The 25,409-nt window shown below is 36.8% G+C and overlaps 1 protein-coding gene across 6 annotated transcripts in view; it reads left to right on the top strand.

Annotated features, from left to right (window-relative positions):
• Positions 1 to 25,409, top strand: part of LOC150090076 (uncharacterized) — a 99,457-nt gene that overhangs the window by 52,426 nt on the left and 21,622 nt on the right. For 4 of the 6 annotated variants that reach the window (XM_090389752.1, XM_090389751.1, XM_090389750.1 and 1 more), the window contains 4 exons: positions 1,409 to 1,582; positions 4,888 to 4,979; positions 10,721 to 10,783; positions 19,499 to 19,640. In XM_090389752.1, coding sequence (XP_090245878.1) covers positions 1,409 to 1,582; positions 4,888 to 4,979; positions 10,721 to 10,783; positions 19,499 to 19,640 — 471 coding nt within the window. Of the gene's footprint in view, positions 1 to 1,408; positions 1,583 to 4,887; positions 4,980 to 10,720; positions 10,784 to 19,498; positions 19,641 to 24,696; positions 24,836 to 25,409 lie in introns of those variants that run through there. The other 2 variants (XM_090389753.1, XM_090389749.1) reach the window with 2 other exon arrangements.

Below are 25,409 nucleotides of genomic sequence, written 5' to 3'. Positions count from 1 at the left end.
ATTCACAATATGAGATATAATTAAAACGATGCATTAAAATTACCTTGGTAGTATAAATGATGTGTGTGTGTGTGTGTACATTACCCATGCATAAGTAAACTCATTCGTACTCTGAGGCATTTAGCCAAGAAATATCTTTTATATATACTACAATTAATCATTTATTTTTAAAATTCTATTAATTAAATTAATAAAAATCGAACTCACCTGAAATATACGCATTGCGTACATTACCTAATTTGTTTCAAATTATTTAATTTTTTTTTAATCTTTTAATTCTGGTATAAATCTTAGGCTTGTGTGTTTGTTTGTTTGTTTCACTTTTGAGTTTTAATTTTATTCTAGCTACAACCGGTTTATGATCCAGTCCTATATCAGCTGTTTCCCTTGTAGGTAGCACAGCTGGTAGAATCACTGTCCTCCCACATAGGGTGGAAAAGACCTGAGTTCGAGTCCCGTCGCTGACGTGAGGGAGCCTTTTTTCGCAACGTGGGTGTGTTAGTCGGTATCAGACAACATTCTTCCAGCCGGATTTAAAATATCTTTATTTAGTTGCTTTTCTTCTTCCCTGTAGATATTAGCAAGTACAAGGAAGGGATTCGTGTTTTACTCCGTCTTTCTTTTTTTCACATCTAGTGTTGTATTAATTAGAGAGCAAAGGATGGCACATATAAAACGTATGGTAAATTATCACTCCACATCAGAAAAACAAGATGAGTGAAAACCCTCAAAAGTAAAATTAGAAAGAAGGTATCGGACCTAATTTTAGCTGTAATTGCCTGGTTTCTAGACGATGCCAGTCACTTTCCCTCTGTCATTTCATTTGATTCTAAGACAATTGCAATTCACGCTTCAATAGCCTGCTCCATATATAGCTGTCCTAAATGTTGGGAACGACAAATACCGGCCTGAAGCTGTCATGGAATTTTCTAGAAGCTTGCTTTCTCTCCCAAACTTCTTTGCTGTTTGGAATGCTTGTTTTAGAATGAGATTTAAAACTGTCGCTCCCAACAGACATCTCCTAAACTGAGAATAACGAAGGCTTAGTCACTAATTTGACGTGAGGCCAGACGTACAAAGAAAGAAGCTCTGAATAGTGATGGGTGTAATGACTTTCCCCTGTTTTATTTGTTATTCCAAAAATAGGTTCAAAAATTCTTCCTTGACAGTTTCAAATGGATATTTTAATATTAATCATCCGCAATTTAATCCGGATTGTCTCAATAGCTACTAGCGAATTCTACATACAGACTTTGTGAATATTTAAATAATAATCCACACTTCTTCATCATCTTTTAGTTTATTTTAAATTCAGAAAGGTTGGAATATTGTGTGATTTGCATATAATGGTACTGAATTACTACATTTTCACTAGAATTTACAGAATACTGTTTCGTGTCTTAAACAGGTGATGCTGGCACAATTAAAAGGTCAAGAGCAGTATTTCGCAATTAAGTGCCTCAAGAAAGACGTGGTTCTAGAGGACGACGATGTGGAATGTACGATGATTGAGAAGAAAGTTCTTGCCATGGGAACCACTCATCCCTATCTCTGTACTCTCTTCTGTACTTTCCAAAGTGAGGTACGGATTAGCATGTAGTAATTATTTTTGTATTAATTTCCTTGTGCTTTATATTGTGAATTTAAAAATTCGTATGAAGTTGCAAAACTAATAGCCGGGACAGGATACCTTCATACTATAGGTGAAAAGTTAATACTTCTCGCACTAAAAGTAATTACATCTGACCTTTATAAACAAAAATAAAATCAGCTGCATATAGTCTCCTTATCAAATAAAACGGTGAGGCGTAGAATTGTGGAAATGGCGAATAATATTGAAGAAACTCTCATAAAGCACATTCAAAGCTGTCAATTTTTTTCTTTACAAGTGGATGAAAGTACAGACATTGCAGATAATGTCAATTTAATGTGCTTTGTAAGGTATGATTTTAAAGACACCGTCAGCGAAGATTTTTCGTTTTGTAAACCCCTACCAATGAGAACAACGGCTGAAGAACTATTTAAATTAATCAATAATTATATAACTCAAAGTGGAATCGATTGGAACAAATGCGTCGGATTGAGGATTGAGTTGCGATGGCGCTCGGTTAATGGCAGGTTCCCGTATGGGACTTTTTCCGAGGGTCCAAGAGGTGGCTCCAGATTGTGAATGGATGCATTACAGTATTCACAGAGAAGAGTTAGCTGTAAAAAAAAAAAAAAAATGTTTTTGGTTTTGAATACAGCAACTCAAGAAAGGGTCAAATTTGTTAACTATATAAAAGCTCGTTCCTTGAATTCCAGAATCTTTGCTGCTTTATGCAAAGAATTAGGAAGCGATTATGAAGGTCTTCTATTACACAGTGAAATTCGATGGTTATCAAGAGGGAATGTATTGAAACGACTAATCGAAATGAAGAATGAGTACTTATTGTGTTTGGAGCAACATCCTCCATTAGCAAAGGATGCAATATTCGAATTTAAAGACAGGTTTAATGATTTTAATTGGTTAATTAAGGTGTTCTACTTATGTCAAATTTTTGGTTTCTTAAATGCCTTAAATTTAAATTTACAAGGTATTGATATAAATAATTTTAACGTTCAGGAAAAAATAGAAGCAGCTACGAAGAAAATTCATCTGTGGGTACTTCGAGTTGAAAAGGGGAATTATAATTTTCTTCCTTGTTTATCTAAATTACAAAAAGAGTATGTTCGAAGCGACATTCCGGCTAAGATTTCTACGGCGATTAAAGAACACCTTTTGGAATTTAAATCAAACTTTCAAGACTATTTATCTCCGATTGACAGCAGTAAAATGTCGATTCGAAACCCATTTACTTTTAATGTGGAACGTGTGGAAGAATTCTGTCTCAATGAACAAGAAATTGATTCTGTTATTGAACTGTCATGTGACACAGCATTAAAAGATCGCTTCAATCAGATCTCATTGATCTGAAAAAATGAAGAGACTGGGGCCAACAAGAAAACAAGTTGTTGGCAACAAACCACTTGTTGCAGGCATTTGGAAATTTGCACAAGGACTTTCTCCATAACAATATCCACGACAAAATTTTATACAGAAAAAATACACTTTCCAACTTCAAACTTTCAACTTTAACTTTAACTTTAAACTTTACAACTTTAAACTTTCCAACTTCAAAAATCAAACCGCAAGTTGCACCGCCACTGTCTTATACCACAGACCCAACTGAGTGATATCGATACTACATATGTATATCTTTCAGCCGGATTAGTTATACTATAATAACCACATGGCGAGAATTGGTCATGTGCATGGAAAGGTTTTTGTTTTTATTGTGCGAAAACGACTTGGTTGCATAGAAAGGAGTCGAATCCCAGATACTAGATATTACACCCATATACTGTGGTCTTGTTCTTGTTAGTGTGGTCACAGAACCATTAGAACTACATGTACATCTTTATGCAAGTTTTGACCTTGAAAATCTTGAACACATGCTTGTCCATTCACATTTCCATTTTTCCACAAGAAATCATTGCAAATATATGGTACAGATGCGCCCATGGCTACATATTCTTTGTAACTTAAACATTTAAATCATCTGCAAAGATAAGTCCTGTGTTAATAGAATGGCATCATGAGGTCTTTGAATATTTTCTCATCACACATACAAAATACTTTCGAGTGGAATATTATTTAAATAAATCAGATAATTCAGAAAAGTACAAAAACAAAAGATATCCGCCCAATTCCCCACATATTACACAATTTTACCAGTCTCATTTTAAGGAGTACATAGCAATTAATCCCAGACCACACGCTACTTATTATAAGATAACAAGCTTATGCATTGAGTTTCATACCACAAAACACTGAAATGTCACTAGCTGGAGAACACCTTTGGGAGAATGGGAGGATAAAACAAAGCGCCTTCTACTTTTACTTCCACGGAAACTATGATGTAGATATTTGAGTTATATATAGCCTGCCTATCCATCTCCCGGTCCTGCTTCAGTAGCTAACTCCGCAGATGAAGTGTGAAGAAATGAGGTGACAGGGTTGTATCACCTCATTTCCATCTTTGAGATTTCCAGCAAAAATGGAGAAGATTTAAGATATTTACCTGCAAAATTTCGAAGGAGTGAAATAATTGTACATTAGCAATTTAAATACATTAATAAGTAATTATTGCAGAATTATTTTGTGAGTAATTCGAGTAACATCGAGTGGATAGCTCAGCTGATTAATAAACACAGTAACGTACCAATTGAACTGCCATCAAACTAATCCCAAAAGTCCTTTCCCCTTCATGCTTTGTTAAATGGAGGTCATGTTGATCATCTTTCTGTAGAAATAATGAATCTATGTAGGGGTAGTGATAGAGAGCGCGAGTGGCAAAAATTCCATGATGAAAATTGGTAAGACGATGTCCTCCATTCGTTTTAATCGCTTGATTCATTTCATATCCCCTTCCATTCATTTAATTTATCCTCTTAGGACTTTATACACCTAAATCAGGTCTTCCGTACTTTAAATGGATATCTGAAGGTATCTTAAGGAAACCTATCTCATCCCTAAGATAGGTTTTGTCATTGAGCCTTCAAATAATATACAATGCGATTCAGTGGGCTTGGTGTCTCTTAATATTTGCTAAATTTTCTTGTATTTGTTATATGAATTACATTTTCAATATTTTGTAATTTTATCTGGTAGCAAAGTACGATGATTTAAGCCCTCCTGGTAGTGGAAAATCTTTCTTAGGGATACACACGATACGCACTTATATTTTTAATAAATTAATTTAATAATAATAATAATAATAATAATAATAATAATATATCGTGCAGAATAAATGAGGTTGTCCTCCACCATACATCATAATATACTTTTGCTTCTGTGCATTTCAGAGTCATCTTTTCTTCGTCATGGAATATCTGTGTGGAGGAGATCTCATGTTTCACATCCAACAATCTGGCAGGTTCGACCAGGAGAGGGCACGGTAAGTATTTCTTCGCAATCAGTCATCCTTGAGAGTTGACAGGGAGCATTTTGTTGGCTCGCGTTCAACTTCTGTGTCGAAAAGTGGCATGTGTCACTGATAACACTCAAGTAACCTCTAAGTCGGCCAGTTACAAGAAGTGCCGCAGACAATTAGAGTAACAAGAGCAATTACCACGCTTAAAGTTTTACTTTTTTCATATAAAATCGGCAATAATCGTTATACAAAGGGCAAAACACATTTAAAAGGTATGATCAACTGAACTAGAATAATTTAAAAAGTAATTCCGCAGATGTGTGAATTAAGATTGAACAGATTAATCTACGAATTAAAATGCAGCGAAATACTTGTGTTTTCATTAAAAAATTTGAACGATCAACATTAAGAATAGAGGGGTGAACACTTTTCATTACAGATGACAGACTCTTTAAAGATAATAAGTGCCACTGGAGATCTGTGTTTTCTTAGTTTATTAAAAGTTAAAATGACAACCGAAACGATCAATAATCTTTTGGAACAGGTTTAGGCTCTCTCAAATGCTCGCCACTGTGCTCTCTCTGAAGTTGAACCAAGTGTACAAAATGCTTCATATTATGTTGGCTATATTTTCATGATTGATTCAGGAGCTGAAAACAATGAGAAAAAGTTTATATAAACTGTCCAATTAGCATTAATATTAGTAGGACCGAATGATGCAAGGAGGAGAACTTTTTTTTCTGCAACAGCCAAAAAAACAAAACAAAAACCAGAATATCCATGCTATTCTCATTCATAATAGACATCGACTAGCGCTTCTCATTAGACTTTTTTGCTCATCTTTGAACCCTTCCCAGAATTTCTGTAGTTTTTTTTAAGTGCGGCCTGTAGATATGAATGCAATTTTCCAAATGCCCTTTTGGTGATCATCAATTTTGTTTCAATTATCATCAGATTGTACGATGTGATTTCAATATCAGATTGTATACGATGAGATGGGGAAAGATGTACAAAATTTTACAGTGTATAAGACATCACGGCTAACATAATTAACGCCATGGTGGAGTTAATTAGTCTGGGACCAGAGCTGTCTCATAGTTTTGCATAATTCCCCCGAAAATTCTGGTTTATCATCATGCAAACAAAACATGACCACGAAAATTCAAAACGCAATATACTGACATCCACAGTCTTAGTTTCCGCTGCACAAAATCAAAAACAACCATACAGAAATTCTCCACAATCTCTTGACAATCTCAAGATCGATATTGAGTTGCCTGATTGAGAATGACCAGCTTTAAGGCTTCCAATGACTCTCTTACTAACGCACACAAGCAATAGATTTAGTTCCACACACCCAAGATGGTGGCAAAAACGGTCTCTATTATCACATATGAGAAATATTGAATTTTTTTTTAATGTAATAAATAAATTGAAAAAAAATTGATATATTTTTTTCCTAAAATCAAGAAAAGTTTAAAATTCGGTACTTCCCGATCCCCGAAGGTGCTGGATTTTATACAGTTTACTGTATTCAAAAAAGCAATTTATATTATTCAAATAGCACCACGAGCTCACTGGATTGTACAGTCCCATGAGAATTCGTATGGTGAGTGGGAGCAAGTAACTAGTTCAACAATAACTAGTTCCCAAAGGAACTAGTTATTGTTGATGACTCTATTGTCAGGGAGACGGGGAATATATTGTGTAAAAAGGATAGATGGAACAGGACCAGGGTATGTCTGCCAGGGGAAAAAGTTGATGACGTTGTAAAGCATATATCATCTTTTAAGGGCACAAAAGGTGATATTGTTGTACACGTTGGCACCAATGACATTAAGAGTAGGAGATCTGCAGATTTACTTAACAAGTACAAGTAAATATTGCAAAAAAGTCGTGAGTTAGGGTTATAAATTTGAAAGTGTCTGCAATTCTGCCCAGACACGATAGGAGGGAGTACATGATGACAGCCTTGTCAATCAATTTGGCCCTGGAAATATTGTGCAAGGCTCAAGGGGTAGAATTTTTTTCAGCCTGGACTGTACTTGTTAACAGGAGAGATTGCTTCTACAGGGATGGGGTACACTTAAATAGAAAGGGTGCAAATATATTTGCTGATGCTATCGAGGCAGTGTTAGGTGGGTCGGTAAACTGCTAGCTTGGGAGGATTCACAGACTAAAAGGTTAAAAGTATCCGCAGGCAGAAGTGAAGGTGATTCTTGCACAACTTCTATTAGAATAAGTATCGACCTGGAGCGAGGGGCGCTGGGGGTTTCAGGGACTGATGGCAGTCATCGTGAAATAGGTGGGTATATGGGATGTGTAAGGGTAACTAGGAATAGGAATAGGTGCATGTATGCTTGCCAATGCTAGAAGTATAGTAAATAAATTTGATGAATTTGAAGTGTTGGTCAAGACATCAAAGGCGGATATTGTTGGGATAGCAGAGACGTGATGTCACACTGATATTAGGAATACAGAATTGGAATTTAGGGAGTACAAAGTGTACAGAAAGGATAGGCAGGATAGGAAGGGAGGTGTCATGCTGTTAATTAAGAAAAACATAAAATCAAAAGAAGTGCATCCAGTTGATATAGATGAACAGTGCACTGTTGAGTCAGTTTGGTGTGACATAAGCACTGCGAAAGCAAAAATAAGAGTAGGAGTGTTTTATAGGCCTAATGACTCGAATGAGTACAATGAACAGTTATACAGAGAAATAGAGTGGGCTAGTAAATCGGAATGTCTTATAATGGGGGATTTTAACTTCACAGATATTGACTGGAACTTGTGGAATGGTCACTCGCACACTAGTAAGACTTTTGTGGATTTATTGGATGATTGTTTTCTGCAGCAGCATGTTCGAGAGGCAACCAGAGAAAGTAATACTCTTGATCTAGTTATCAACAGTGATCATTCGTGTATTAAGAATTTGCAGATAAAGGAACCACTAGGTGGCAGTGATCACAGTGTACTGATGTGGAATTTACTTAAAGATATAATTACCATCAGGGGTAAAGGAAAGGGTTTTTGCTTCTGTAAAGGTGAGTACAGTGGTCTCAGACAGTTTTTAAATTCTTTACAGTGGAATCAACTGACGATGTTACCAACAGTAAATTCTAAGTGGGAAGCATTCAAGGAATTAATCGTGGAAGCTACTAGACTTTATATACCGATTAAGAAATATCGTTCAAGGTTTAGGCCTAAATGGTTGTCAAATGAACTAATGAGACTCGTAACAGAGAAGAAAAATGCATGGGATGCATATAAATTATCAAGCGACTCAGAAGCCTATGGCAGATATAAGTTAATCTGTAATCAGGTCACAAAGGAGGTTAGGCAGGCGAAAGCAGATTACGAGAAATCCTTGGCAAAAGATGCTAAGAAAAACAGCAAGGATTTCTTTACTTATATAAACTCTAAAAGGAAGGGGATGAATCTGATTGGTCCACTTGACATCGATGGTTCGACTGTTGATGATCCTGCTCAGATAGCAAACAAACTGAATGAGTATTTTGCATCTACATTCACACATGACGAATTATTAAGGTTTGAAAATGCCAGAAGGTTATCAAATTGTAGCAGGGTGCTTAATGATCTTGTAATAACTGAAAGCAAAGTGGAGGAGAAATTATTGAAGTTAAACATAAGAAAAGCACCTGGGGTCGATGGGATCTATCCAATTATATTAAAGGAGGCGGCAAAGCAACTAAGCAAACCCTTAGCCATAATTATGAGAGCATCCTTGGACTCAGGGGAGGTTCCCACGGACTGGAGATGTGCAAATGTATCCCCAATTCACAAAGGGAGATCGAAGGGTGACACGAGTAATTACAGACTAGTTAGTTTAACTTCTGTTCTGGGTAAAATAATGGAGTCACTGGTTAAAGATGCATTGCAGGATCATCTAGACAAGACTCAGCAATAATTCAGACACAGCATGGGTTTGTTAAGGGAAAGTCTTGTCTGACAAATTTGATAGGATATTATTATGATGTGGTTACAAAGGAACTGGATGAAAAAATAATTTTGATATAATATATTTGGATTTCAGGAAATCTTTTGACACTGTTGCCCATGGAAGACTACTGTACAAATTGGAGCAGTATAGTATTAAGGGTAACTTGCTACAATGGATAAAAGGATGGTTAAGTGGGAGAAGACAGAGGGTGGTAATCAATGGGTGCTGCTCTTCGTGGACTAATGTTATCAGTGGAGTCCCACAGGGTTCGGTGTTGGGTCGTCTGTTCTTTTTGTATATTTATCAATGATATTGATGAAGGTATATCAGGCTTAGTGTCGAAGTTTGCAGATGATACAAAGGTTGGCAGGGTTGTTAATGACAGTAATGGCAGTGTGCTACTGCAACAGGATCTAGATAATTTGGGCAGATGGGCTAAGAAGTGGCAACTGAAGTTTAACCTTGACAAATGCAAAATACTGCATATGGGTAGAAGTAACCCCAGAGAAACGTACCAACTGTGTGGTACTACACTTAAGGGGGTAGAAAATGAAAAAGACCTGGGAGTAATTGTTATTTATTTGTTATTTTGATTTTTTTTAGTATTAGCAACTAAGGCCATATTGCTCCAGGATATGCTGTGGTCATTCCCTGACCTTTCCGCATCCTCCGTATTTGGTGGTGACGGGCTCGAAACCCGGTGTAATCAAGAAGCTTGTGTTACGCACTGCTGCTGCTCCTTCCCACCCGGCTACGGAGGCGCGGAGTAATTGTGCAGTCAGATATGAAGTTTTCTGAGCAATGCAGACAGGCTGCCAGGGCAGGTCAAGGCGTTTTGTCAATGATATATAGGAATTTTGCTAGCAGGGAAAAGGAGGTGATTGTCCCTCTGTATAAGGCAATGGTCAGGCCATGCCTTGAGTACTGCGTACAGGTCTGGAGGCTTCATTTTAGGAAGGGCGTAGATTTGCTTGAGCGTGTACAGAGAAGTGCAACAAGATTGGCGAGGGGAGTGAAGGGATCCTCTTACCAAGAGAGGCTTAAGTTCTGCAAATTGCAGTGGCTGGAGACTAGGCACCTGCGCGGTGATCTGATTGAGGTGTATAAGGGCTTGAATGGGTTGAGCACGCTGAATTCTGATGGGATCCTTCCACTTGTTCACATTACGAACCTAAGGGGGCATAAATTCAAATTAAGAAAAGACAGATGTAGATTAGATGTGCGGAAATTTGCCTTTAGCCAGCGGGTGGGTAATTGCTGGAACAAACTTCCATCTGTCGTTGTGGAAGTTGATAGGTTGAATAAATTTAAAGAGGAACTGGACGGGCATTTGGAGGGAATGGTGTGATTTTTTTTTTTTTTTTTTTTTTGGCTGATGGTGCATAATCTCATACACTTGCTTTCTTGCATCACATGCCACTACTACTACTACTACTACTAGATGGTACTAAAACGTAGGCTTACACTAATCCAGTCTTACACTGGTTATTCTGGGATATAACTCTTAATCAACGCTGACCTTGCTTTGGAAACATCTCTCCTATCTCTTGATTTTTTTATCATTATTGAATAGAAACAGCACCAATCATTAGAAATGAGTGGTGTTGTGTTAGTGAGCTCTTTACACTAACCTGATTTGTTCTGTGCTTAAAATTGTATTCTAATATAGTATTCAGAGTTATTATTATTATGTTAAATACATCGTCTTTCTCTGTTATGTCAAATTTCATATCCCTGTTGCTCTCTCTGTACACGTTTTATTCCTACATTATTCATATAGCTATATCCATTTATTTATTTACAGATTTTATGCAGCTGAAATCGTTTGTGCACTGAAGTATCTACACAAGAAGGGGATTGTATACAGGTAAATTTATCCTATTGCTATTAACTGAAATTAAGATTACCGAACACCCCGAACAATTTGAGAAATATTAAGATTTATGAAATGAACTTATTGGAAGCTTTACTAAATTAGAATTCTGTAGATTAATACTGATTTTCTTATCACATAGTTTCTTTTGACATTGGCTCTATTAGCGCCAAGCTCGATAAACTCATTATCTCATCACTAAAAAGCACAAGAGGATGCCGACGAACTGTAAGTTGTTGTAACATCAGCTATAAACCCCAATAGTATATTCCCCTTATTCATTAATGCCACAGTAGTATGCCATGAACCACAGTTCTGACCACAACATTTTGACCATAGTTCTGCTGCTGAATTCTGCTTGATTTCGACTCCCACCATTCCTTCAAAATTCTTATTGCTATTTTTCTGATATACCAACAATTTCGATACTTCTTTAACAGGATGTTTAGACCTGCCAAGTGCTATCACTTCTTTTTTTCCATTCACTACCATCTTTTCTGCGCCCCATGTTTGGTGGAAACCCTTACTTCTTCAGTCACAGAGAAGGAATTAAACTTATATTCTAATGTTAGCACTGTAAGCAAAGAAGCGTAGAAGATACACGTAAATTTGTTATATGTCCTAAATACCACAAGTAATTAAATTATTTTTGTTTAGCCTATCTGTGCTCTATCTGTATATTGTGAGTATTCTGTGATCGGTTTGTCTATGAAAAATCTGAGTTTGAGAGTAAAATACTGTGCGCTCTCGCCCGAGACAGACAAATAAAAAAAGTCCATAAAAATTCCTTCCATCTTGAAGGAATTTTCGAACTTAGTCCTTTTCCATGGACTGAGTTATGTTTCCATCATAATAATTACTTTCTTCTGGAATTTTCCTTTCAGAATGAAATAAAAGTACAAATAGAAAAAATTAACTCTTCTTTTGTTGTTCTGAACGTGTACTATACTTTGAATTTACTTCTATTTACTAATTTCTATTCTGTATTCATACGTTCAATTGTCTGCGATCTACATTCATGCCTGGCAGAAAGAGCAATTTATGTAACTCTGTTGACGTTGCTATTTCGCCCCTGTAGTTGTGTCATATGGACAGCAGTGCAGTGTTGTGGCTTGACTTGGCAATAGCACCATCATGAGCAAGGTCATGACATGTTTCTTTCAACATGCTCAAGCTCAAGGTCCTAAATACCTCCGGTATTTAGGACCTTGTTGAATACACCTTTATTGAAATACAACCTCCATATTGAACAACTTTATTTTGATTTGTTAATTACACAGAACAACAACAAAAAATCTAATGAATATTCTGTTTTGAAGGGACCAAAATCAAATATGTCATTTGACAGAGAAAAATCTAACGTTTTCGTCTTTATAAAAGGGAAACTGTTTGTTTTTGGGAAGAAATAACAGCACATAGTCCTTGAGGATTTCAAAGTCGACATAATATAGAAATCAATTTAATATAGAAATTAGATTGAACCCTACATAATTCCACAAAATAATTCGACAAAAATCCCAAAAGCGAAAAGCAGAAAGTGAAGCTGAATGTTAACAACATATCTCACGTGGATATCTTTAATTCCATCGAGATTAATTCTGCTTACTTACAATATTTACGCCGTGATAAAATCGATTTTATCTTGGTGTAAATAGTGTAAGTAATAATTACTGATGTATAACTCCCGCGATGAAAACGACTCGTTCAAAGTCATGATTAAATCTTTAACTTCAGTTTCAACTAAGCAGTGGTGATCCTTGAAGGACATTTTCTAAGAGACCACATGATTTATAGCTTAATAGCTGCCTGTATAATTGCATGTTATGCTATGCTAGTGACCTTCGGGATTGGCGGTAACCACTTATTGTTTGGAATGGTCATTCAAAATTCCAAGGTCCATAATCATCGTGATCTGTTCGTGATGCAGCTGAATGCATCGGCTGTCCTCCTTTGTGTCTTTTGCATATCACTTCACTGGAACTCGTTCGGCAGAGTTGATCTCTCGTAACTGTCTTGTGTTAGCTCGTGCCTTTCATTCAAGGCTATACCATGCTTATCTTCGCAGCTACCGTGTCTTCGATAGCCATCAATAGACACAATGCTATTCTGACATTAAACAAGCAGAAGCAAAAGAAAAGCACCGAATCATTACTAGGTTATACCTATGCGATCTGCTGTTCTCGCTACCACTCTACCTCCCAGTGTACATTTTCCAGAAGATTATTAAAGTAGTTTTCTCAGGAACTCTTGTATATGAGAAGTGTATATGAAAGCAGAGGGATGCATACCACAGCCACTCTCATTCCTCAGTTTGTAATTCCAGCAACAGTTCTCGTTGTAACTTCACTTACCTCTGAACCTGCTGTTTCACTATGCCACATCTAAAGGATCAAGTCGATTTCGAGAAGATTATTCAGAGAAAACTGAGTCTCAATCAGCGAGCAACTATAGTTCTCGTGAGTATTTCGCTAGGGTCTGCTGTCAGCTGGCTGACTTGAAACATCTTAAACCTTCTTTCTAACTTTCATTCTTCCTTTTTATCACCAGAATCTTTATTTAGCCTTGCATTTTCAATCTGCGGAATGTTAGTGATGAGCTCTGACCCCACAAATCCCATTATTATTATTATTATAAAGCTTTTTCTCCTTTATGGGATTTTTTTTTTTTTTTTTTTTTGCCCCGTGATGGGTACCGGTACCAAGTGCATGGGGTGGTTGGTTGTGTCCAGTTGCTATTATTATTATTATTATTATTATTATTATTATTATTATTATTTCTCCCTGATTGGAGGTTCCACCTCATGACTGGTATTGCTATCAAGTACACATGGTGGTTGTTATTATGCCTGGTGTTACTGTTGGGCGAGGAACTCTCTGACTATCCTAGAGGTGTTCAGTATTGCGATTTTCTGGAGTTCCTTGTGGGTGTTCGCTGGGAGACCTAGGCTGTTATGTAAGGTCTTTGGCATCATACCTGTGGTCGACACGATGATCAGAGTAGCCGTAACTTGTTGCATATGCCACATCTCTTTGATCTCCTGTCTTAGGTTTGTGTACTTCCTGATTTTTTCCTCTTCGTGGATTTTCTTTGAGTTGCCAGTGTTGGGTACTGCTTTGTCAATCAGATAGATAGCCTTTTCCTTCTTGTCCATAAGGGTTATGTTCGGCCTGTTGTGCGGGATTGTCTTTATCCGTTATTATGGAGCGGTCCCAGTACAACTTGTGGGTTTGGGTCTCTAGTACTGCCTGGGGTTCGTATTTGTAGTACGGTACACTTTCTTCAATCAATTGGTATTATTATTATTATTAATGCAACACATACTTTCTAGATAATGTCAAGTCGTGGGTGCGTCAACAATTCTGATTCCTTCTACTCCACTCAACAATTCTGATTCCTTCTACTCCACGTGTGGAAATGTACACCACGAGATCAGAAACACACACGCTCATTGACTAATATAAGACAGCAACTCATGATTATTTCAGTATTATAATTGGTGACCAAGACCTACTCTAACCTCGTAATTCTCCAGATCGAATCCAATTGAGTATATCTGGGATCATGTAACCCACAATATGTCTGCCATCCGTGTTTTGGAAATATGGGACATGCGTGCATTTGGTGTACCTATGTCGTGGCGTGAACCCAGAAACCACACATCAGTTGGGTTGATTTGTTAACTGTTATATGGTTTTAGGCGCATCAGAAACTTAGGCCATATTGCTCTGTATATAATGTCTGTAAATTGCATGTTTTGCCCTCGTGGGTAGCACAGTTGGATAATCATCGCCATCCCCACACCTTGTGGAAAAGACATGAGTCTGAATCCCGTCAATGACGCGAGGAATTTTTATGGGTATTTTTCACAACGTGGCCGAGTTAGTCGGTCTACGGTGAGGGTAACATAGTTTTTTTTCTAATGGAAACTCGGTATTTTCGTCCAGCAAACAGCAAATTAACTACACCCAATTTACAGACATTATATATGCCCAATATAGCCTAAGTTGTTGATGCTCCCAAAACCCCTAAAACCATCTTGTCCACAACTTGCCCTCGCACGAATTGTGGTCTAGATGGTTTCTGCCTTTTTGAAGATTCATACAGCTTATAAGTCATGACATAACATAACATAACATGAGGAGTAAGTCTTCGGTCATTGAGACATGACAGTTTAATCCATAAGAAATAGAGAAAGAGGCACAAAAACATACACAAAGGGACATAAGAAAGAGACTTAACTAGTTCAAGGAGGATTTGTAATCCAGAATATACACTGATTAAACATGATAAATCCAAATATGGTATCAGAATACGATTTGAAGTTCTGGAATATAACATGGCTATAAAGGCACTATAACAGCATCATTTTATTTTTAATCTAGACGGTACAAAACGCATTTGTTTAGGTTTTATCTTTCTACAGAATGCAATGTGAAGGGGAATTTATTCCACAATAAAATTACTGGCATCGAGCTTTATATTAAAAAGTGATACTTTTATTGCTCAAAAAACAAAAATAACAAAATTATCTTCAGTATTCGCAGACCAAGTCCATGTAACAGCCTAATCGTTTTTGCTCCTCTTAGTTGAGGTTCTAAGCTATGTTTATATTAAAACCCAGAGGACGGTAAAGGTTGGGTATTGTTCTGATTCGACTCCAATGCTCAGGACAGAAAGGCGTTCTCAATGAGGAAACCACATTTTTTAATTAAAATTTTCGTCCTGTATTTTTGCAACAGTAATATTCCTCTTCCTTCCCTTCTCCCAGTTTCTTCCTCATATACGTGGCTATAGTTATCTGCGTTTACTTTGAAACCCAACACACAAACAGTGAAGCGATTTTCATTCCTGGATAGTCCTCTTAATTACTTTGGCATCACTTCAATGTAAATGTTATTTGCTTGTTCTAAAAGAAAGCTTTATTCTGTTGCTGAGATAATGGCGCTAGATGATAAACCACCCCAAGTAAGTGAGTCCTTTCGCTCTCCTGATGCGCCATAAAACGCTTATACAAACAAACAAACAAACCTTTCGCTCTCAAATAGTTCATGCTACTAGATCTTTAAGCTTATTGACGGTTTATATACATTTGTACAACATTTGGGCTGATAAATCCCATTTGTCTTTGTAGTTTAATAAAAATTTGCAAATTCTATAGAAACTTCAACAATATTAAGCAAATAGTTTTTTTTATAATTGATGGTACCGTATAATGCAATCAGTGTGAGTAAAATACATTTTGCTTATAGTGTCTAATATGAACTTTGATTATTCATCGTCTCTTAGCCAGCTAGTTTGTTTAAAAATTAAAAAGGAAAACAGAAATTTAATATACTACGTAATATGTAAATTGCGTATACCATCTGTGTAGGATGTTTGGCACATTGGTGAGTATTTATACGAAACGCAACACCTGCTACCTAATGGTTGGTTGGTTGTTTTAAGGCACCTCAGCATCTATGGTTATGTTGCCAGTATTCACAGGATTTGCATGTTGCCCAAGTGGAACGACCTGGAGAAAAGACCTAGACTAACCAGGTAGTGAATCTCGAAGGTCAGGCACGAGTTAGTAATCGGGCGGTTGTGGCAAATGTCAGAAAAGCAAGTTCACATGACAAGGCTTTTTTAAACGTGTTATTTAAATTAAATAAACAATCTTTATTTTTCTACTCGTTAGAACATACTTCTCCTATGCAAAGTTTACTAAGCAATTACAAATAAAGTGGGCCAGTATGCGTTTAATGCTAGATCTGATTTTTTTTTGTCCCAATCTGTTGCTGTTTAAGATTATGCTTGTTACAAGTAGTAGTCAGTAGTACCAAGATTATTTCAATTGAAGTACCTTGAAGGATTCTCTTTATATTCCAAATAGTGGAACTAACTATTACAGCTCTTTAGCACAGTCAACTTCCAGCCCACTCCACGCCATAACACATAAGATGTAATAGGAAACAGTGGCTAAGAGTAGGCCACTAACTGTGGAGCGTCGTAAAAGGGTCCACTGTTTCCATGCAAATATACTTCAGGTTGTGAAGTGTCGCGTGGCGTTGAAGGAGCTATTACTGCTATTTTTATGAAGCACTCGCAGTTGAAACTAAGTCCCAGGCAGTTTATGTAGTGTTTCAGACCAGAACTGGTAAAAACAACAGATTCGCTCGCATCTATTACAGCTCTATTACAGAAATCATGCCAAAAATCACTTTCAGTTTCAATGTCACAATAGTTCTTTGTTCATTTTCTGTTAAACTCATTTTTCTTTTAGTCGTGGAAATGCCCCATCTGGAACGACAACAATAAAATAATTGGTGCAAAGGTTATGAAGCACAACTTATAAAAATATGGCCGTCACCTTGGCAGCTATAATTTTAAAACTAGTAAACAGAGTACTTATGGAGATAAAAAAAAATAACGAATAGAACTTTCTGACTGCACCTTTTTATCTTTATGTTCGAGGTAATAAAGAACGCAATTCCATTCCCTTCAAATGTCGAAGTACTTCGGCCATTGATTATTTATATTCTACTGGCATCTCAGTGGAAATATCGATTACATCTGAATAATTTCCAAACTAATATCAAAATATTATGGGCTGTTTAAATGTATGATAATCTATCAACTTTTATTTTAACCCGGCAATAGTGGCGTCCTCATTTGTAGCATAAACGGTAGCGGGACACCTGATAGGTCCCTGCCACTGTTAATAATAATAATAAAGTTAATATTATTATATATATTTTTTAAACTCTACTTTAAAAACAGAAATGTTCACCTTTTCTTAAACATTTTAAGTTTAGAAACCGACAGGTGTTAACGTTATCACTGTCCTACAAACATCACAGTTCAAAAACCAACCGTTATTGAAGATAAAGTGATACGTGTATATGAACGTTGATTTTGTCTTAAGTAATCTCAAAACAACTCTTGTCCTTCATGATTTATCCTAATTTAAATTGTTTTCCTGGTTTATTTCTCCTTGCGTGACTAATAGAGCATATGGACAACGTTAACAAGTTTAGCAACTTGTTGTTTATCCTAAGTTAACTTATCCAAATAACAGTTTCATAGAGAATATTTGTATGGAAACTGGACAAGATTTTTCCTCTTAGAGTAACTGCATATCAGAGTACAGGGCTACGTGCAATATTTCATTAAAATCTAGTAGTCTCGCATTGCATAAAATAGTCACCTTCAGTTTTAGCATTCATTTTTGTATTCACTACGACTATAAAAGGACCCAGCTCATACCACGACAACAGCTCCAAATGCATGAAATTGTCACAGAATTTCGCGATTAAGATAATATCGCCACATTAAAAGTCATATTCGTCTGGCTGACACAAAACAGACTTGTCTATTAGATGCGGTTAATGTATAATAACCAACTAAAAATATATGTACACCCTTCCGAACAGCGTGAACGGTGAGGTGATTAACGCAGAACAGGTTTAAACGTGTGCTGCCAATACTAGAGACAACACAAACAAGCAAAATGAGTAGCGTCAAAACGCTTTATGCGATTTCAAAGAAGTTTAGTCACCGGATGCCACATTTTGTCACTGCGTGCGACAGCCACAAGTTTGAACCTCACAAAGTCACCTGTAGCCAGTGTAGTGTAAAGACAGAAGAGCAAGTTAGATGTGGACATTGGACATTGAGTTGAAGTGTGGAGAATTTAGTAAGCAAAAAGAAATGATGGATGGGAATCACCGATCTCTGATGAAAGGGATGAAAGCAAACAGAATGATGTCCTTAGAAAACGTTACGCTGCATCACTTCAGACCAATACACCAACGAAAGTCAGAAGCTGCTTGTTGTGGTGCCTAACTTATGGTTCTTGGACCATGGAACAGCGGGAACAGGTGATCTTATGGAGCGACGAGTCACGTGATGCAGTCTTCGGATCAACTGGCCGGCTGTAGGACCATTTGGTCTGAAGACCGCATCATTCCAGGTATTCCTCATTGTAGGTGTGGGGAAATGTCTGGAATGCCTGAGGCACATCATCTACCTCCAAATTTGAATTTAGTCAAACACATTTTGGATGAAATGGAATGCCGGATCAGGGCGCAGAAAATATGCCCCTCTTCTACAGCTGAATTAGTGACGCGACTGCACTGAAGATGGAAAGGTCACAAATTCCTGTTGCAAGGCTTTGCTCGAAAGTGTCCGAATGCTTTTGGTTTGGTATATGATGTCTTTCCATTACTACAACCACCAATTACAACATTTTGAAATCTCGCACCCATTGGTTTGTACTGTACTTCTCCACTTAAACTTTGATCATGGAGTTCTTTTAAGATCGTGGTTGTGAAGGCCTATAATTTCAAAATGGAAGAAACTGTGCAAACATTCTGTCCACCCCCTCCTGCCTTATATGTGAAACAATTTTCCTGTTTTAACAATACTGTTCAATACTTTCATTAATACAACATAATGTGGTGATCGAAAATCGTGTTGGCTTCCCTTTGAAAGATGATTTTTTCCCAATTTGAAACTTATTTGTTTCAAATCGAAAGTAATGATTGCATACAACATATTCTTTATATGGGAAATCGATACGATTTTTTATCGCCAGCTAAGTGTACATCAGCGTTTTATTCGAAATATTTTGTACTATTACGAGAATTTATAAGAATCGCTGAGCTGTGATAATTATCAACACTTTATCTTTGAAGCCTATCTTTTTCTCATCTTCCTTACTTCACATAGGGATGCCAAGTTAGATAATCTGTGCCTTGATGCTGACGGTCATATAAGACTAGTGGATTTTGGTTTCTGCAAGCTACGCATATATCGTAAAGATTGCCTTCCACGCAATCTCTGTGGGACACCCGATTACATGGCACCAGAAGTAGGTCATTTCCTCGCATTTTTTTTTTTTTTTTTCGCATGGTAGCAGCACTACGAGTGTTTAACGATCAACTAACAGTGCAGACAGCAATTACAGTACTTGATTTGCAAAATTAACTTAATATTAAAGAACATAACATCAGGTGGCGTGCCAAGAGTTTGGTTTGTGTAGTTTAACCGCATGGGTTTATAGTGTGAGTTTTCTATCTTTCCTTTTTTTATTAATGCAGCAACTATTTACTTGTGTTTTTCTTACAGATGAAAAAAGTATTTTCAACAAAGGATTTATTTAGAGTCCAGTGTTCTTAAAAGCTAATATTGAGCAAAGATGAGTTATAATCATTCTGAAATCACGTAAAAATTACTTTATTTTCATGCAGCGCAGTTTTAAATAATTTACAAAATTATTTCAAATTTGAAATAAGGTGAATTTGAAGAATACCAAACAGAATGTTGAAATACCACAATATTATGAAGTCCTTTATTTATGTCTCATATTAGGTAATTATCAGGTAATTCCTTTTCTACAACTTTCATTATGAAATAAAAATTTCTACGAATTATATAATTTTATTGATAATAATAATAATATTTACTTTATTATTTCGGCTATAGGCTTTATATTTTTTTCTCCAACAGAGGTATTATTGACATAAATAACTTGCCTTTACAAAATTAAAAAATTAAGGGGAAAATGCAGACAACCGATATCCGCAATCCGCACAGATTTACAATAATTTTTATGGTGACATCAAACACAGAGTACTGTTTGAAGTGGTAGAAGACAGAGGATATTTGTTGACATTGGACTTGAATTTCTGTGGATTATAATTTTCCGGAAATATATACGAAGGAAGGGTGTTCCAAAACGCATAAGTCGAAGGGATAAATGAGGGTTAGAAAAAGTTACTTCGGTGAATCGGAACTGAACTGCGAATTGATGTTAACTAGTTGAGGCACGCATTCGGACTGGTTTAGAAGAAGTTGGTGGAATTTTAAAGAGTTCTGAATGATTTGTAGAGTTAGCAGAATGATAGAGGAAACAAATGAATTTGACAATGTGGAGTAAAAAGACTTTTGAGATGCCAAAACTGTGTGCATGAATAGCGAGTATATTTGAATAGGGTAAGTTATTGGGATTCGTGAGGCTGGATAGCCTATTCGGAAAGTTTCTGTTCCACCTAAGCCATCACTAGGCTGTGAAATACACAGACAAACGTCATATGAGGACCAAATAATTCACTGACAGGCTATTAACAGATTTGTCCATCTGAGAAGGATCACGAATTATGTTAGTTCATTCTGACGTCTAGTATCGAGAAACGCTATTAGACAACTGGCAGCAGCATGATTACAATAAGTCGACTCCCTCCTCGTTCTCAGTGACAGTATAGTAGTTGCGCCACTTGTCACTCGTTTTGACAGATCCTGGTTTTGTCGGAGTGGAGATTAAAAAAAACGTTGTCTGGTCTGACGAATCCCGGGTCCCTATTGATTGGAGAACCAGAATATGGTGAAAAAAACATGAATTCATGGACTCATCCTGAAAAGTATCAACAGCTCAGGCTGATCTTGGTATAATGGTGTGGGGAGTGTTAGTGATGCACATTGAGCCCCTTAGTTCCAGTGGAGCAACATTTCGATGCCACAGGTTGTCTCTAAATTGTTTCTGACTAAGCGCATCCCTTCATGACTGCAGTGAAACCACCTGAGAATAGGGTCTTTAGACAGGATAATGTACCTTTTCACAGCGCCAAAATTCTATAGAAATAGTAGTCCAGGAACGTGAGAGTGAATTCAGACTACGGCAGTGGACTCCCCAGTCATTACATTTCAATCCAACTGATGACCTATGGAATAGAGATCTGCAACCATCCAATTTACATCTGCGGGAAATAACTGAGTCAACACGATACGGAATACATATGCCATGCTTTCGACACCTCGTTGAATCCGTGCCACGACAAATCCAGGCCGTTCTTAGTAGTTTTTCGTGAGAACAGATAACGTGTGATAAAACCACATAAGAACTGAGTCACTATGGCTCGAGTTGCTGGTGAATCAAAAATTCCAAAAGATAGGTCATTTCTCCTTACCATATCTGACCATGTACATCGACTTCAGTGGTGCAGAGATAATAGAGCCAACAGGAATAAAGAATGGAGAAGGATCATCTTTAGTAAAGTTAGGTTCTGCTGGGAGAAGGATCTGGGTGGCGACGTCCTGATGAAAGGGGTGTTCTGCCTGTATTCAACAAAGGAATACAGTAGAGCGAACACTAGGAAAGCGGGAAGAGGAGAGGACATCATAAGATGTCCTCTCCTCTTCCCGCTTCTAACGTTGACGGCATCAGTCATGAACCTGACGTAGCCGAGTGGTTAACCGTGATTGAGGCATCAATCAAGGCCTGACGTAGCCGAGTGGTTAGGAGCGAGAGTGCTTAGTACGCGTTCCTTGAGTGGACCGGGGTTCAAACCAATGATTACTAAATACGATAAATATTTGCATTGACGATATATTGTAAACTCTACTGACTTGGTTGTCGTGCCGGAGTATAAACAGAAAATTAATATTAAATTAAATTAAGATAGGAAGCCACCAGTTTCCTTGGCTGGTTCTTTACAGATACATGCGAGATTCATAATTTCTCTAAGATTTTTAGGAAATTGCGCTGGTATTAATTTTCTATGATCGAGTAATAACACCAGCTCCCACAGAGCAGAGTTCGCCAGAGTGAACTGACCAACAAAGTCGCTATATCACATCATGCACATTTCCAATGTCGATAGATAACTTTCAATCCAAAATAACTTTCAGAGGATCTACATTTGTTGAAATTAGTTGAAGAGATCGTATTGTTACCTCACACATATTGTACCTCAACCATATTGTGATCATGTGACTTTCTACATGTAAGACTTTCTACATGCAATGTAAGAACTTTCTAGCAGAGGAAATTTTTTTCATTTCATGATGTAATTGTGATCACGTTATTGCAACTGATCCCAAGTTTCTCCTTTTTTTATATAAATAATGATAAATATTCTCTGTAATTATACATATATTTCTATAAAATTTCATTTCTTTATAAGAACCATGCAGAATAATAAAAAAAATTCTGATCACCTTAATGGCGGTCCAGTAACAAAGGGGATGACCCCCAGGCCATCAATAATCCCCCGGTAAAGAGATTGATGACAGGACAGTCGACCACCAGCGCATTTTACTGCTGAAATAAATGGATTTCTCTGGGCACGGGCAGCACTTAATCTTAGAAGCTTATGGACAACTTTTTAAGGAAAGTTATACCTATAAAAAATCAGTTTCGGATTGATTGACTGTTGTAAGATTTTAGGCTCATGACAAACTTAGGCCATATTCGCGGTATATAATGTCTGTAAATTGTGTCTTCTGTGGTCGATTTGCTGTTTGCTGGACGAAAAATTCGAATTTCCAGGAGGAAAAACCATATTACCCTCGTTTGAGGATGAATAACGCGGCCATGTTGTGAAAAATGTCCATAAAAATTCTTCGCATCATTGAAGGGATATGAACTCAGGTCATTTTCTAAGCGGTGTGGGAAGGACGGTGATTGCAACAACAGAGCTACCCACGAGGGCATCAATTTCGGATAATCCAAAGGTACACTGGTACAATGCGAAAGAAATTATGTTAATGGTAATCCCAAATTCGAAAGTTTGTTGAAAGCTATAGCACTCTGGAATTCATAGAATTCATGAGTTTCTGGTTGGGAATATACAAGAAACTGATTAACAATGGACTACAGGTAGAAATTTTCGTAAAATACACACAACACTAGGTTATTCCAAAAAAAAAAAAAAATGGAAGTAGAAAGAATTAAAGAAATGAAGAAGAAAAATTACTTCTCTGAGTTAAGAAAAGCCGAGCGATGAGTGTATGGTAGCTAGTTGTCGCATCTGTTATAACGGTCAAAACGAAGGGAAGAAAAAAGCATTACGGATATTCTAAAGTCCATTTGCCTGTTTTGTGGACTAAAAACTCGAGTTTTCGCGAAGAAAAACATGCAGCTCTTGCCTGACTGTGCAATAAATAAATAAATAAATAAATATTCATTTTGACACAGAATTCCAGCTCGGTTCTTTTCCACAGTGTGTAAAGGAACAGTGAAAAAAGAACCGAGCTCGAACTATGTGAAAGAACAGGACATGTAGCTGTATTATGCTCCTGCAAGTGAAATTAGCGTGAAAGATCAACACCCATTGAACTCGGTACGCAATATTCAATCTTGGTAATACTCAGTTACGCCCATTACAAACTGAATGCCTGCGCGATAAGGAAATTTTTGAGCTGTGGTGGTGGGGAAAACGATGACCCTCATCTCATTTAAAGGGTTGTTGTTGGAGAAAAGAAACGCAGTATTAGACGAGCAACTATTATTAAACGATACGATATTCTAGGGATGGAAAAGTGCATAACATATATTAGATCATATTCCTCAGCCAGTTAGATGCATATTTCTGAAGTTCAGGTGGAACAAGTCAAAATTTAAGGAAATGAATATCAAACGTAAAGGATTGTTTGTAGAATTAGCACTGCACTTCTCAAACTTTCTTCTAAACCAGATATGACAGGTATAGCAGTTACCCAACATCTACACACGGTTCAACTCCAAATTCATCAATCTAATTTTCTTCTTCAGTTCTATGGAATAATCCTCATCTGTATTTTCTGAAAATACAGCCTTCAAAATTTCAAGACCAATGTCAATGAGTTTCTTAGTCCCTAGGCTTTACCTACTTCTTCCTAAACTGACATTATAGCAAGTTTCCGATTGTATGTTCAATAGTTTCATATGAGCGTAAGGAATTTGCATATTCTCAGTGACAATACAGTTTTAGTTTTAATTATAAATAGTGTCAATGTTTGAAAATAATCAATAAATTGATATATACAACAAAAAATAAAATTAAGCCTGTTTTTGAACAGGTTTAAATAAATGGCGAAAACAAATGGCGGATCTCTGTTTCAGAAGTTCAACGCGTACATTATAATTTTGTTTTTTGCCTAATTTACAGAGATCTCAAGTTGGATAACATTCTGGTGTGTACAGACGGACATGTAAAAATAGCCGACTTTGGCATGTGTAAATGTGACGTCATCAACGGCAACAAGACATCAACGTTCTGCGGAACTCCAGATTACATAGCTCCAGAGGTGAGACCCAGAAAGAGATAAACATATAATTTTGTATTTTTCCCCTACTTTTTTTATAATGGGACTTAAAAATAGCAATATCAATAAATCAAAGTACAGTGAATATTGCATTTTGAATATCTGGAAATATGATCTATATATCTGTTTGAAGTCTGCTTCGTCCATTGCTGCAGTCATCATCCTAACGGGAATGTCTTATCAAACTAAATGTTCTACTTTGGAAGTAAAATAATTAAATGTTACCCTTTAACCAAAAAATTTTAGTAATGTTCTATTTGGTCGATGTATATATCATGCAAAGGCAATTGAAATACTGCTGGTCTCGCATATTAATCCTAATTACAAAGCCATCCCCAAACTGCTTCAACTAATTTCATCTCAATAGAAACTACATGAAATTAGTTTATTTCAATATCATTTTCATACCTTTGCGCAATAAAGTATGGCATTTTATAATTTGATAGCTTTACTTATTTTGTTATTATGATTATCGCTTCTCTTGTCATTGCCTTTCAGAAGTATCTTCATCCCTTTTTCTTAACATACTCATCTCCAGTCTACCTGTACACATTAG

The sequence above is a fragment of the Mastigoproctus giganteus genome, chromosome 2, assembly GCF_048544385.1.
Source record: "Mastigoproctus giganteus isolate SK-2022 chromosome 2, ASM4854438v1, whole genome shotgun sequence".
Lineage (NCBI taxonomy): Eukaryota > Metazoa > Arthropoda > Arachnida > Uropygi > Thelyphonidae > Mastigoproctus > Mastigoproctus giganteus.
This window is presented reverse-complemented; position numbering and strand designations above follow the sequence as displayed.